This window comes from Globicephala melas, chromosome 1 (genome assembly GCF_963455315.2).
Source record: "Globicephala melas chromosome 1, mGloMel1.2, whole genome shotgun sequence".
Classification (NCBI taxonomy): domain Eukaryota; kingdom Metazoa; phylum Chordata; class Mammalia; order Artiodactyla; family Delphinidae; genus Globicephala; species Globicephala melas.
In genome coordinates this window covers 138,585,282-138,601,976 of record NC_083314.1, presented here as the reverse complement: position 1 = coordinate 138,601,976, position 16,695 = coordinate 138,585,282, and the positions used below count along the sequence as shown (strand labels likewise).

Here is a 16,695-nt window from a genome sequence, read left to right as displayed (position 1 = left end):
CTTTCTCTCTTCCTTCCTCCCTCCCTCCCTCCCTCTATCTCTTCCTTCCTCCCTTCCTCCCTCCCTTCCTTCCTTCCTTCCTTTCTTTCTTTCTTTCTTTCTTCCTTCCTTCCTTCCTTCCTTTCTTCTTTTTCTCCCTTTTCTTCTGAGCCATGTGGATGAATTGCTCTTGGTGCTGCAGCCAGGAGTCAGTGCTGTGCTTCTGAGGTAAGAGAGCCAACCTCAGGACACTGGTCCACAAGAGACCTCCCAGCTGCACATAACATCAAATGGTGAAAATCTCCCAGAGATCTCCATCTCAACACCAACACCCAGCTTCACTCAACGACCAGCAAGCTACAGTGCTGGACACCCTATTCCAAACAACTGGTAAGACAGGAACACAACCCCACCCATTAGCAGAGAGGCTGCCTAAAATCATAATAAGGCCACAGACACCACAAAACACACCACCAGACGTGGGCCTGCCCACCAGAAAGACAAAATCCAGCCTCATCCACCAGAACACAGGCACTAGTCCCCTCCACCAGGAAGCCTACACAACCCACTGACCCAACTTTAGCCACTGGGGACAGACACCAAAAACAATGGGAACTACGAACCTGCAGCCTGCAAAAAGGAGACCCCAAACACAGTAAGATAAGCAAAATGAGAAGACAGAAAAACACACAGCAGATGAAGGAGCAAGATAAAAACCCAACAGACCTAACAAATGAAGAGGAAATAGGCAGTCTACATGAAAAAGAATTCAGAATACTGAGAGTAAAGATGATCCAAAATCTTGGAAATAGAATAGACAAAATGCAAGAAACATTTAACAAGGACCTAGAAGAACTAAAGAGGAAACAAGCAATGATGAAAAACACAATAAATGAAATTAAAAATACTCTAGAAGGGATCAATAGCAGAACAACTGAGGCAGAAGGACGGATAAGTGACCTGGAAGATAAAATAGTGGAAATAACTACTGCAGAGCAGAATAAAGAAAAAAGAATGAAAAGAACTGAGGACAGTCTCAGAGACCTCTGGGACAACATAAAACGCACCAACATTCAAGTTATAGGGGTCCCAGAAGAAGAAGAGAAAAAGAAAGGGACTGAGAAAATATTTGAAGAGATTACAGTTGAAAACTTCCCTAATATGGGAAAGGAAATAGTTACTCAAGTCCAGGAAGCACAGAGAGTCCCATACAGGATAAATCCAAGGAGAAACACACCAGGACACATATTAATCAAACTATCAAAAATAAAATACAAAGAAAACATACTAAAAGCAGCAAGGGAAAAACAACAAATAACACACAAGGGAATCCCCATAAGGTTAACAGCTGATCTTTCAGCAGAAACTCTGCAAGCCAGAAGGGACTGGCAGGACATATTTAAAGTGATGAAGGAGAAAAGCCTACACCCAAGACTACTCTACCCAGCAAGGATCTCATTCAGATTTGATGGAGAAATTAAAACCCTTACAGACAAACAAAAGCTGAGAGAGTTCAGCACCACCAAACCAGCTTTAAAACAAATGCTAAAGGAACTTCTCTAGGCAAGAAACACAAGAGAAGGAAAAGACCTACAATAACAAACCCAAAACAATTAAGAAAATGGGAATAGGAACATACATTATCGATAATTACCTTAAATGTAAATGGATTAAATGCTCCCACCAAAAGACACAGATTGACTGAATGGATACAAAAACAAGACCCATATATATACTGTCTACAAGAGACCCACTTCAGACCTAGAGACACATACAGACTGAAAGTGAGGGGATGGAAAATGATATTCCATGCAAATGGAAATCAGAAGAAAGCTGGAGTAGCAATTCTCATATCAGACAAAATAGACTTTAAAATAAAGACTATTACAAGAGACAAAGAAGGACACTACATAATGACTAAGGGATCAATCCAAGAAGAAGATATAACAATTGTAAATATTTATGCACCCAACACAGGAGCATCTCAATACATAAGGCAAATACTAACAGCCATAAAAGGGGAAATCGACAGTAACACATTCATAGTAGGGGACTTTAACACCCCACTTTCACCAATGGACAGATCATCCAAAATGAAAATAAATAAGGAAACACAAGCTTTAAATGATACACTAAACAAGATGGACTTAATTGATATTTATAGGACATTCCATCCAAAAACAACAGAATACACATTTTTCTCAAGTGCTCATGGGACATTCTCCAGGATAGATCATATCTTGGGTCACAAATCAAGCCTTGGTAAATTTAAGAAAATCGAAATTGTATCAAGTATCTTTTCCGACCACAACGCTATGAGACTAGATATCAATTACAGGAAAAGATCTGTAAAAAATACAAAGACATGGAGGCTAAACAATACACTACTTAGTAACGAAGTGATCACTATAGAAATCAAAGAGGAAATCAAAAAATACCTAGAAACAAATGAAAATGGAGACACGATGACCCAAAACCTATGGGATGCAGCAAAAGCAGTTATAAGAAGGAAGTTTATAGCAATACAATCCTACCTTAAGAAACAGGAAATATCTCAAATAAACAACCTAACATTGCACCTAAAGCTATTAGAGAAAGAAGACCAAAAAAACCACCAAAGTTAGCAGAAGGAAAGAAATCATAAAGATCAGATCAGAAATAAATGAAAAAGAAATGAAGGAAATGATAGCAAAGATCAATCAAACTAAAAGCTGGTTCTTTGAGAAGACAAACAAAATTAACAATCCATTAGCCAGACTCATCAAGAAAAAAAGGGAGAAGACTCAAATCAATAGAAATAGAAATGAAGAAGGAGAAGTGACAACTTTCACTGCAGAAATACAAAAGATCATGAGAGATTACTACAAGCAACTCTATACCAATAAAAATGGACAACCTGGAAGAAATGGACAAATTCTTAGAAATGCATGACCTGCCAAGACTGAATCAGGAAGAAATAGAAAATATGAACAGACCAATCACAAGCACTGAAATTGAGACTGTGATTAAAAATCTTCCAACAAACAAAAGCCCAGGACCAGATGGCTTCACAGGCGAATTCTATCAAACATTTAGAGAAGAGTTAGCACCTATACTTCTCAAACTCTTCCAAAATATAGCAGAGGGAGGAACACTCGCTCCCAAGCTCATTCTACAAGGCCATCATCACCCTGATACCAAAACAAGACAAAGATGTCACAAAGAAAGAAAACTACAGGCCAATATCACTGATGAACATAGATGCGAAAATCCTCAACAAAATACTTGCAAACAGAATCCAACAGCACATTAAAAGGATCATACACTATGATCATGTGGGGTTTATTCCAGGAATACAAGGATTCTTCAATATATGCAAATCAATCAACGTGATACACCATATTAACAAATTGAAGGAGAAAAACCCTATGATCATCTCAATAGATGCAGAGAAACCTTTCGACAAAATTCAACACCTATTTATGATAAAAACCCTGCAGAAAGTAGGCAGGCCATATATGACAAACCCACAGCCAACATCGTCCTCAATGGTGAAAAACTGAAACGATTTCCACTCAGATCAGGAACAAGACAAGGTTGCCCACTCTCACCACTCTTATTCAACATAGTTTTGGAAGTTTCAGCCACAGAAATCAGAGAAGAAAAAAAAATAAAAGGAATACAAATCGGAAAAGAAGAAGTAAAGCTGTCACTGTTTGCAGATGACATGATACTATACATAGAGAATCCCAAAGATGCTACCAGAAAACTACTAGAGCTAATCAATGAATCTGGTAAAGTAGCAGGATACAAAATTAATGCACTGAAATCTCTGGCATTCCTATATACTAATGACGAAAAATCTGAAAATGAAATTAAGAAAACACTCCATTTACCATGGCAACAAAAAGAATAAATTATCTAGGAATAAACCTACCTAAGGAGACAAAAGACCTGTATGCAGAAAATTATAAGACACTGATGGAAGAAATTAAAGATGATACAAATAATGGAGAGATATACGATGTTCTTGGATTGGAAGAATCAACATTGTGAAAATGACTCTACTACCCAAAGCAATCTACAGATTCAATGCAATCCCTATCAAACTACCAATGGCATTTTTCACAGAACTAGCACATAAAATTTCACAATTTGTATGGAAACACAAAAGACCCCGAATAGCCAAAGCAATCTTGAGAAAGAAACACGGAGCTGGAGGAATCAGGCTCCCTGACTTCAGACTCTACTACAAAGCTACAGTGATCAAGACAGTATGATACTAGCACAAAAACAGAAATATAGATCAATGGAACAGGATAGAAAGCCCAGAGATAAACCCACGCACATATGGTCACCTTATCTTTGATAAAGGAGGCAAGAATATACAGTGGAGAAGACAGCCTCTTCAATAAGTGGTGCTGGGAAAACTGAACAGGTACATGTAAAAGTATGAGATTAGACCACTCCCTAACACCATACACAAAAATAAGCTCAAAATGGATTAAAGTTCTAAATGTAAGGCCAGAAACAATCAAACTCTTGGAGGAAAACATAGGCAGAACACTCTATGACATAAATCACAGCAAGATCCTTTTTGACCCACCTCCTAGAGAAATGGAAATAAAAATAAAAATAAACAAATGGGACCTAATGAAGCTTCAAAGCTTTTGCACAGCAAAGGAAACCATAAACAAGACCAAAAGACAACCCTCAGAATGGGAGAAAATATTTTCAAATGAAGCAACTGACAAAGGATTAATCTCCAAAATTTACAAGCAGCTCATGCAGCTGAATAACAAAAAAACAAACAACCCAATCCAAAAATGGGCCGAAGACCTAAACAGACATTTCTCCAAAGAAGATATACAGATTGCCAACAAACACATGAAAGAATGCACAACATCATTAATCATTAGAGAAATGCAAATCAAAACTACAATGAGGTATCATCTCTTACCAGTCAGAAGGGCCATCATGAAAAAATCTAGAAACAATAAATGCTGGAGAGGGTGTGGAGAAAAGGGAACACTCTTGCACTGCTGTTGGGAATGTAAATTGATACAGCCACTATGGAAATCAGTATGGAGGTTCCTTAAAAAACTACAAATAGAACTACCATGTGACCCAGCAATCCCACTATTGGGCATATATCCTGAGAAAACCATAATTCAAAAAGAGTCATAAACGAAAATGTTCATTGCAGCTCTATTTACAATAGCCAGGAGATGGAAACAACCTAAGTGTCCATCACCGGATGAATGGATAAAGAAGATGTGGCACATATATATAATGGAATATTACTCAGCCATGAAAAGAAACAAAATTGAGTTGTTTGTAGTGAGGTGGATGGACCTAGAGTCTGTCATACAGAGTGAAGTAAGTCAGAAAGAGAAAAACAAATACCGTATGCTAACACGTATATATGGAATCTAAGGAAAAAAAAATGGTCATGAAGAACCTAGGGGTAAGATGGGAATAAAGACACACACCTACTAGAGAATGGACTTGAGGATATAGGGAGGGGGAAGGGTAAGCTGTGACAAAGTGAGAGAGTGGCATGGACATATATACACTACCAAACATAAGGTAGATAGCTAGTGGGAAGCAGCCGCATAGCACAGGGAGATCAGCTCGGTGCTTTGTGACCGCCTGGAGGGGTGGGATAGGGAGGGTGGGAGGGAGGGAGACGCAAGAGGGAAGAGATATGGGAACATATGTATATGTATAACTGATTCACTTTGTTATAAAGCAGAAACTAGGGCTTCCCTGGTGGCGCAGCGGTTGAGAGTCCGCCTGCTGGAAGTTGTGTCCCGGTCTGGGAAGATCACACATGCCACGGAGCGGCTGGGCCCGTGAGCCATGGCCGCTGAGCCTGCACGTCTGGAGCCTGTGCTCCGCAACGGGAGAGGCCGCAACAGTGAGAGGCCCGTGTACCGCAAAAAAAAAAAAAAAAGCAGAAACTAACACACCATTGTAAAGGAATATACTCCAATAAAGATGTAAAAAAAAAAGAAAAGAAAAGTCAACTATACACACCAATTCATTCACTAAGACTTGCGGACTAGCAGGATTTTACTTTTCAGTCAAATCCTTTGAAAACTGATGGTAATCAAAATAGGTGATTATTTATTCTATGTTTTTAGCAGAATTAGCAGAAAGCAAACTAATACAAACGATTTCTTTTCTAGTGCTCTTTTTCTAAGCACAAGAAGTAAAGTATTAAAAATAAATGATACAATAAAAATAATGTCTTGCCTTACGCAGTGTTAGCTTACCTGAGGTATGAGTCTATCCAAGTGCTCAGCTCGATTTCCATGAGAAGGGTGTGTAGATAACCATTCTGGCAACTTGGGAAGACCATGGAGGCTTTCTGCAAATTCCATCTGTTGCCAAAACACTGAACTGGCTCTGACGTCCACACAAGCCTAAAATCAAAATTAATAAAAGCACAAAGTAAGTTTAGTTATGAGGACATTATTTTAAATTTACCTTTATGTCATTACATGTTTTAAAAATATTTTCCATTATCATTTTAATAAAAGTAGAATATGCTCATTGCTTTAAAAAAAACTCAAAAAAAAACTTCATATAAAGATTTTGAAGTCTAATCTGCTATTAAATTGTACTAAAGAAATTTTACTCTTCATCTATACCACTAGAATAATTAGGAAAAGACCTCAAATAAATATAAAGAAAGACAGTTTTGCCCATTTTTGAATCAGGATTTTGTTGTTGTTGAGTTTTAGAAGTTCTCTATATATTCAGATATTAATCCCTTATCAGATATATGATTTGCAAATATTTCCTCCCATTCTGTGAGTTGTCTCTTTTTACTCTGTGGATGGTGTCTTTTGATGCAAATTTTTTTCTTTTTTCATGAAGGCCAATTTGTCCATTTTTTCTTCGGTCAACTGCACCTTAGGGAGTCACAGCTAAGAAATCATTACAAAACCAATGTTGTGAAGCTTCTGCCCTATGCTTTTTTCTAACAGCCTTATTGTTTTGGGTCTTACACTCAGGTCCTTAAAAAATTTTGAGTTATTTTCTGTATATGGTGCTATGTAAGGGTCCATATTCTCTCTTTTGTATGTGGATATCCTGCTTTCCCAAGCACTATTTCCTGAAAAGATTGTCCTTTACCCATTTTCCACCCTCAACAAAAAAATGATTTGACCATATGTGTGAGGGTTTATTTCTGGGCTACCTATTCTATTCTATTAGTCTATATGCCTTTCATGCTAATATCACATTGCTTTGATTACTACAAATTTGTAGTTAGTTTTGAAATCAGGACGTGTGAGCCTTCTAAGTTTTGTTCTTTGAAAAAGATTGTTTTGGCTATTCAGGTCCCTTAAGATTGCATATGTACTTTAGGATGGGTTTTGCTATTTCTGCAAAAAAGAAGTCATTGGAACTTTGATAGGGGTTACATTGAATTTGTAGATTGTTTTGGGTACTGACATTTTAACAATATTAAGTTTACAAACCATAAACACAGGATGTTTGTCCATTCATTTATGTCTTCTGTAAGTTGTTTCAGAAATGTTTTGTAGTTTTCACCATACGAGCCTGTCACCTCCTTGGTTAATTCCCAAGTCTTTTATTCTTGTGGACGCTACTGTAAATGGAATTATTTTTGTAGTTTCCTTTTCAGATTGTTCACTGTTCATGTATAGAAATACAACTGATTTTTGTGTGCTGACTTTATATTCCGCTACTTTGCTAAATTTGTTTACTGGTTTAAACAACTTTTTTGGTAGAGTCTTTAGGATTTTCTACATACATGATCATATCATCTCCAAAGAGAGATAATTTTACTTCTTCTTTTAAAATTTGGATGCTTTTTATTTCTTTTTCTTGCTGACTAGAAACTTCCAGTACTTTGTTGAATAGAAGTGAAAGTGCGCATTCTTGCCTTGTTCACTATCTTAAAGGAAAAGCTTTCAGTCTTTGCTGCTGTGGGCTTTTCATATATGGTTTTTATTGCAGTGATGGAGTTTTCTCCTTACCTCTATTTTGTTGCATGTTCCTTACCATGAAACGGTGTTGAATTTTGCCAAATGCTTTTTCTGTATCAATTAAGATAATCATGTGGCTTTCTTCCTTCATTTTGTTGATACAGCATATCACTTTGATTAATTTTTATATGTTGAACCATTCTTGCATTCCAGGGATAAATCTCATTTGGCCATGGTGTATAATCCTTTCAATAGGCTGCTGAATTATATTTGCTAGTATTCTGTTGAGAGTTTTTACATCAATGTCCTTAAGGGATATTGGTCAGTAGCTTTCTTTTCTTGTAGTGTCTTTGTCTGGATTTGGTATTAGAATTATACTGGTTTCACAGAATGAGTTAGGAAGTGTTCCCTCCTCTTCAGTCTTATGGGAAAGTTTGAGAAGGACTGGTATTAATTCTTCTTTAAATGCTTGGTAGAATTCACTGGTGATGCTGTCAGATCCAGGACTTTGCTCTGCTGGAAGATTTTGATTACTGATTCTCAATCTAATTACTAGTCACCCTTACTACTGCTTTTACTGTGTCCTATAACTTTTGGTATATTATGTTTTCATTTTCATTCATCTCTAGTATTTATTAACTTCCCTTGGGATTTCTTCTTTGAATTCATTGGTTGTTTAAAAGTATATTGTTTAGTGGAGGCTAAATAATATGCTACTAAACAACCAATGGATCACTGAAGAAATCAAAGAGGAAATAAAAAAATACCTGGAGACAAATGAAAATGAAAACACGATGATCCAAAACCTATGGGACACAGCAAAAGCAGCTCTAAAAGGGAAGTTTATAGTGATACACTCTTACCTCAGGAAACAAGAAAAGTCTCAAATAAACAACCTAACCTTACACCTAAAGAAACTAGAGGAAGAAGAATAAACAAAACCCAAAGTTAATGGAAAACTGATGAATTCATAAAAGTGCTAACAAAAGATCAAGATGAAAAAAAATTAATTACATGGGATTGAGTGAACTGATGAGGATGATTATAATTTTTGTGACTTTCTGTTTGGGGAAAAAAACAGACTGCCAAACGTTAAATAAATAAATAAATTTGAATTCTTAAAAAAAAAAAAAAACAAAGTTAGTAGAAGGGAAGAAATCATAAACATCAGAGCAGAAATAAATAAAATAGAGACTAAAAATAAAACATAGAAAAGATCAATGAAACTAAGAACTGGTTCTTTGAAAAGATAAACAAAATTGATAAACCTTTAGCCAGACTCATCAAGAAAAAAAGGGAGAGGACTCAAATCAATAAAATTACAAATGAAAAAGGAGAAATTTACAACTGACACCACAGAAATACAAGGGATCATAAGAGACTAGTACAAGCAACTATATGCCAATAAAATGGACAACCTGGAAGAAATGGATAAATTCTTGGAAAGGTACAACTTTCCAAGACTGAACCAGGAAGAATTAGAAAATATAAACAGACCAATCACAAGTAATGAAATTGAAACTGTAATTAAAGATCTTCCAACAAACAAAAAGTGCAGGACCAGATGGCTTCACAGGTGAATTCTATCAAACATTTACAGAAGAGCTAACACCTATCCTTCTCAAATTCTTCCAAAAAATTGCAGAGGGAGGAGCACTCCTAAGCTCATTCTACAAGGCCACCACACCCTGATACCAAAACCAAAGATATCAAAAAGAAAGAAAATTACAGATGAATATCACTGATGAACATAGACACAAAAATCCTCAACAGAATACTAGCAAACTGAACCCTACAATACATTAGAAGTATCATACACCATGATCAAGTGGGATTTATCCCAGGGATGCAAGGATTTTTCAATATCCACACATCAGTCAATGTGATACACTACATCAACAAATTGTGGAGAATAAAAACCATATGATCCCAACAGACACATGAAAGAATGCTCAACATCATTAATCATTAGAGAAATGCAAATCAAAACTACAATGAGATACCATCTCACACTGTTCAGAATGGCCATCATCAAAAAATCTACAAATAATAAATGCTGGAGACGGTGTGGAGAAAAGGGAACCCTCTTGCACTGTTGGTGGGAATGTAAATTAATACAGCCACTATGGAGAACAGTATGGAGGTTCCTTAAAAAACTAAAAATAGAACTACCATACGACCCAGCAATCCCACTACTGGGCATATACCCTGAGAAAACCATAATTCAAAAAGAGTCATGTACCAAAATGTTCATTGCAGCTCTATTTACAACAGCCAGGACATGGAAGCAACCGAAGTGTCCATCAACAGATGAATGGATAAAGAAGATGTGGCACACATATATAATGGAATATTACTCAGCCATAAAAAGGAACGAAGTTGGGTCATTTGTAGAGACATGGATGGATCTAGACACTGTCATAGAGAGTGAAGTTAGTCAGAAAGAGAAAAACAAATATCGTGTATTAACGCATAATATATGTGGAACCTAGAAAAATGGTACAGATGAACCAGTTTGCAGGGCAGAAATAGAGACACAGATGTAGAGAACAAACGTATGGACACCAAGGCGGGAAAGCATGGGGGATAGAGGGGGGTGGGGGGATGAATTGCGAGATTGGGATTGACATATATACATAAATATGTATAAAATAGATAACTAATAAGAACCTACTGTATTAAAAATAAAATTAAAAAAAAACAGTAAGTGAAATAAACCAGTCACAGAAGGACAAATACTACACAATTCCACTTATATGAATGAGGTATTTAAAACAGTCAAACTCACAGAAGCAGAGGGTAGATGGTGGTTGCCAGGAGCTAGGCGTAAGGAGAAATGGGAAGTTCCTATTCAACAGGCATAAATTTTCAGTTATGCAAGATAAATAAATTCTACAGATCTGCTGTACAACATCATGGCTATAGTTAACAGTAATGTATTATATACCTAAAAATTTGTTAGGAGGGTAGAGCTCATGTTAAATGTTCTTACCACAATAAAAAAAGAAAAAAGTGATAATTATAGATCAAAATACAAATATTTTAAAAATAAATATTTAGCCTATCACAAGCATAACTCACTTGCCTCAGTAAAAATTATGGTAAAGTAAGGAATTTGTGTTTATCAAGTGTCTGTAAGTACATAAAGACAGAAAGAATGAGACTTTCTAGACATTTCCTTTTTAAAAGAGAACTAGTAATGGCCACAGCTGTTCAAAAGAAACATAAAATATGTTTTAGTAAAATACATTGGTCCTGGAATACTTTTTGAGACATTATGCTGGGGTAATGGGAAGAGACTGGGTGTTAGAACCAGAAAGACTGGGTTCAAAATACCAGTTATTTATTTTATTTAAATAATAATCACTTACATGATACTATGTTACAGATATTAATTCATTATATTAACTCATTTAATCGTAACAACCTCATGCAGTAAATCCTATAATTATGCTCATTTTATAGATCAAAGAAACCAAGGCCCACAGAGGTCAAATAATTTGCTAAGGTAACACAGCCAGTAAGTGACAGAGCTACAATTTGAACCCAAGGAGACCGATTCCAGAGTGTGTGAACTTGGGCCAATAATTTAGTCTGCAGGAGTCTCAAATTTATCTGTAAAAATGAAATTAAAGCAGTGGATCATTGGGATTAAATGTGGTAACTCTTGTAAAGCACCAAGCCCAGAATCTAGAACATAGTAGACACTATTTTTACTCTTCTTTTCCCCTGGTGAGCAACCACAGGCCTATGGTTATTGCAGGATCCTCAATACGATCATAAGTGATTATGTCATGAATTTACAACTAAAGAAGGATTTAGTTAATTTAGCCTATAATATCAATATGCAAGAATGTGCATTAGGGGATATATTAATTGACAAGTTGCTACTATTCAACTAAAAACTCATATTCATAAGAGTACAATAGTATAAGAGCTATTCTTATAATCTGAACACTTCCCAAGGTCAAAACAATATTAGAGAGAAATATATGATTAGACCTAGACCTAGTACACCCTACCTGTAGCCAAAATTTTCATTAGAAGTACAAAGAAGAAAAGTGTCTCTGAATTGTGCTCTCTCTATTCACCTAGACTCTCCAACCAAACTCACGCCAGCCACGACCCTCTCCAAGAGGTAAATTCTGACACTAGCAGTCCTGAATTTTTTTTGGAATGGCATTAACACCCTACACTCGTCCCAGTCATTCTGGCATTCTCTCCTCTATTCCATGTAGACATGTGGTAAATAAAATAGCCATCTGAAATAATACTACAAAGGACTGTGGGAGAAGGGTAACTGGACTCCTAGATGTAGAAGAATACTCTGAGGCTATTTTAAAATTAGACTTAAAGGAACTAAAACAGATAGAGAAATGGTCATCTTAGGGGCAATACTGCAGATGGCCAAAATTGTTCCTAACAGGTTAAAGTATGATAAAAAGTTCCATTTCAGAAATAGAAGGGGAAAACTTTACTATATGTGAGCCCTTTGACAAGTTACTTGCTTTCTCTATCCCGCAGTTTCATACGTAAAAACGAACCTAAACTTCACAGGGCTGCTATGAAGATTAAGAGAGTTAGCACATTTAAAACACTCAGAGCATGTGCAGCACATGAAGAAATGATAACTATTATCATTGTTGTCAAAATCATCATCACTGTTATCAGCACTACTGTCATCACTGTCATCATCATCTACCAGGGAACTAGTTTATTTCAGTCTCTCACTTTAACAGGTTCATTTTCCCAATACTGCTGATAGATGACATTGCCTGGTAAAGCTCACTTTACCTAATAACCCACTTCTTGTCTAAACAGTATTTTTCTAGTCAATAATTTAAAAAAGCTCTTTTCCAACTAAATGTGATATAGTCTTGGGATGGTTACAGCTAAACCATCCTCAATATATGCCAATCTCTCTTATTTAAAAAGAAAGAAAAAACTTTGACTTATCAAAACTATTTTATGTACCCTAACAAAGAGGAAAAATGAGACTGCCATTATTTTATAATTCATTTCATTTTAAAATTTTCTGCATCTTTTGATTTCCAACATGTCAGTTCATCATCAACATAATTTTAATAAATTTCATGTATTTATTTTTTTTCTCTATCCTGAAGTTTTATCATAAGATTCAATACTAGTGCTGAAATCACAGCAACTAAAAAAATTAAACACAAAAGCTTGTCTCATTTCTCTAGGTGGAACAATTAGGTTCAAAATGAGATGTAATGCATAATATTTGCATTATGAAAGTTTACTTCATAACACACCTAGTAAGTGAAATGTTCTCATTTATTATTTTTTCTTTCTTAAATGAATCACTGAAAAAGAACCTAAGATATTAACCCAAATAGAACACAAAGATAGTTTGCTATGAAGAAGGCTCAGATTACTAACCTGGAAAACTCGGAGACCTGAATTCTAGCCCTGGCTTTTGCTACTAACTAGCTGTATGTTATCAGACAAATCACTGCAACTCTTTGGAACCTAATTTCCTAATCTGTAAAAGGAGAAGGTGGATCAGATGATCTCCAATTTTCCTTCCTGCTCTAAAAGTCTGTGATTCTATAACCTATTATTTTACAGAAAATTTAGAATTTTGAATTTTCTCTTATTCTATGATGAAAGTAGATTTTGCTTATTACCTATTTCTCTCACTAGATGGTGCTACCTGCATAGTTATTCAGGTTACTTGAAGAAATAACCCAGCTATGTATCTCAAGAGGGGCACTTACAAGCTTTTGGGGCTAGACTCCTCTCTCTGCAGAGCTCTCCAGGCCACCATAGTATATTTAATATCCCTGCCCCCTCCATGCCCATTAAACACCAGTAATCCTACCTCCCAGTCACTGTGACAATCAATAACAATCATATACAGTGCCCTAAGAGGCACTAAGCGTAGGACCACTAAAAGAAAATTAGTTTTCTTTCTCATCTTTAAGAAACAGATATTCAAAATTATAGTTTTCTGTGAAATCAAATCAACAAAAGTCATTTCTGTAAATGACTGTAAAGTGTCAAATTCTCTTTACAGTGACAAATGAATACACACACAACAAAATCAAATACTTCACGGGACACCTTTTTGTCAGCTGATAACTGGACAGCTAGCTGTTATTCTGCACTTGGGACACCTCAGTCCTACCAGTTTTTATAACTATATTTTTCATTCTGATTATTTATGTAATGATAAAATATCTCATAAATGAAAATTTAAAACTACAACTATAAAAATGTAAAGATACAAAATAAACTCACAGCCAACAGCAGAGCAGATATAGAGTATCTCTAGAGGAGGCAAGCTGTATATTTTGAAAGAGGCCTCAGAGTAACTTGATTTTAATGAATTTTCCATATTGTTTAGCTCTTGGCCTTAAAATCTCATAAACCAGTGGGACAGCACATGACCAATAGATCCATCTCTCAGGAACAGTTCCCCTTAATCAAGCTCACAAGATTGACATAAAATAAGAATGCCAACTTACTAGTTTACAGCAGTAACTATAACTGCCCAAACTACAAGGGCACAGGGCATTTGTGTCCTCAAGTCAGCATGTTCTCTCCCTCGTAGGCATGGTACAAAGGAAGCCAGACTATAATCAGACGGTTGCCTAATAAGGATAGAATTAGGAATAAGAGAATTATGTGATCTGAATATTAAATGGCAAGAAGTCAAAAGAGTCTGATGCACCAGTGTCCAAAAAGAGGACACAAGCCACAAATAAGAATCAAATTCAGGATGTTCAAATTAACCTTTGAGGTAAATGTGATCATTATTGCTATTTTTCAGAGTAGAAAATAGACTTGAAGAGGTTAAAGGATTTACCTACTCATGTCGAGGAGACAAGAGCTCAAACCACAGGTCTGACTCTGGAGTCCAAGGTCCCGACCGTCATGCTGGATAAGGTATAAAATCCTAAAATTGCTAACGAGAAGTCTCTACCTACTTTTCAGTTTTATCTCTTGACACTGGTGCTCTTGAATACTACCTACATTTTAGCCATACAGAATTTTCAACCCTTGGACTAGACCATCATTTCTGTTGCCTTTGAACATGCTGCCTGCCATGCCAAAAACACACCCGTCAACATCTTCACCAGGCTAATTACCACTTATGTAACTATTGTGTATCCCTACATTGTAGTAAATGATAGGTACACACTAAATATGTTGATCTAATAAATGAAAATTAACCCAATAGGTCAGAGAAAAGCTATGTACATCACTTAAAGAGAGTGACATCTGGGCCTCAAAGATCTGTCTTCTACTTGCTTGTATTAACAAATAGGAAAGAGAATGTGCCAGTCAGAAGTAGGAGGTTATTCAGCCCAGAAACTGAAGAATCTGGTGGAAATGCTGGCCAATGACCATCTAAGTCTTACCTTGAGAAAGTGAGCATCCTAGCTCACTGAACCTGCCTCTTATTTGTGGCATGCGGGAGAACAGAATGCAGGTGAGTATGATTGGAGTCAATGAAAGCTATAAGGAGGCTGTGCAGACGCTGACAGCGGAAATGGAAACATAGTAAGATATATTTTATAGATAGAACAACCAGGACTTGGTGAAAGATTACATGCAAATGATAAAGAAGAGGGAAGTACTAAGGAGGACTCCAGATTTTTTCCAAAAGCAACTGAATAGACGGTGGTATAATCTGGGGGAAAGGAAGACTAGAAGAGAAATAGGTGTGAGGAGAAATCAAGGATTTAACATTGAATATATCAGGTTTGAGATACTTGTGAAATAGAAAGAGAAAATAACAGCAGACATTTGAATATAAATAATTAGAAGATTCACGCTCTTAGGACCTTAACTGTATTAACTCTGTGATCTAGGTCCTATTATTGTTCCTTTCATACTGATAAGGAAAACTGAAGTACAGAAGGGGAAGATAACTTGCCCAAGATCACAGAGCTAGTACTGTCTCTGGCAAAGCAGACTTTCAAGCTTAGGAATTCTGGCCCCAGAGCTCACTCATTATCACTAGGCTATTATTGCTTCCACGGCAGCTGACCAACAGCCCCACGCCGCAGGAACTCCAGAACGGTTCAGCACTTGGCATCCAGGAGAGAAGGGTTGACATAAAAAGACTCAAGTAGAGAATTAAGTAAAAGTCTCCACAGTGAACGAGAAAACGCCCACCTCCCCTCCCGGCTCAACTCCTAAACAATTTATAAGATTCTTCTGCAAAGACACCTGAATAGCCACAGAGAAAAGACATATATATATATATATAAATTCCATATGGAAATTCCCAAAGAAAGAGCTATATAACCTTACAGTGAAGTCCACTATCCCAACTTTTGCATACAGAGCTTCTGAAAAGTTTAATGCCTTCTTACAAAATACGGACAGAAAATCACGAATCACAAATTTGGGGATTTACACTTCCATCCACCAAAGTAACTAGTACTGGACCTGTCCTCCCCAAATGAATAACCATAAAATGGAATGAATCTAAAAGGCACACGTTTTCAAGTAATAGACAACAGACAGGACAAGACTATGATCCTTGAGAGAAGAGAAAAACATGAGTGATTCCAAGATTTACCCCTGTTCTCTGCCTAGGGGCAGTTTCCTGACCACACCACAGGGAGGTAGAACCCAAGCAGAGAATGGTGAGCTTGACTGAGCTAAGGTATTAGAAGACAGGAGTTTAAAGCTGCAGAAGTTGCAAGAATCTGTGGGGCAAGCTGTCAGAAAGAGTTTTCCCCAGAAACTGGTGTGGAGTTTACTTGGAGATTCCTTAAACTGGATTTCATCAAAATTA

At 36.5% G+C, this 16,695-nt stretch overlaps 1 protein-coding gene across 4 annotated transcripts in view; it reads right to left on the bottom strand.

Annotated features, from left to right (window-relative positions):
• OMA1 (OMA1 zinc metallopeptidase) overlaps positions 1-16,695 on the bottom strand; it is a 73,267-nt gene that overhangs the window by 20,619 nt on the left and 35,953 nt on the right. For all 4 annotated transcript variants that reach the window (XM_060287942.2, XM_030870299.3, XM_030870301.3 and 1 more), the window contains exon 8: positions 6,237-6,386. In XM_060287942.2, the coding sequence (XP_060143925.1) occupies positions 6,237-6,386 (150 nt within the window). The remainder of the gene's footprint in view (positions 1-6,236; positions 6,387-16,695) is intronic.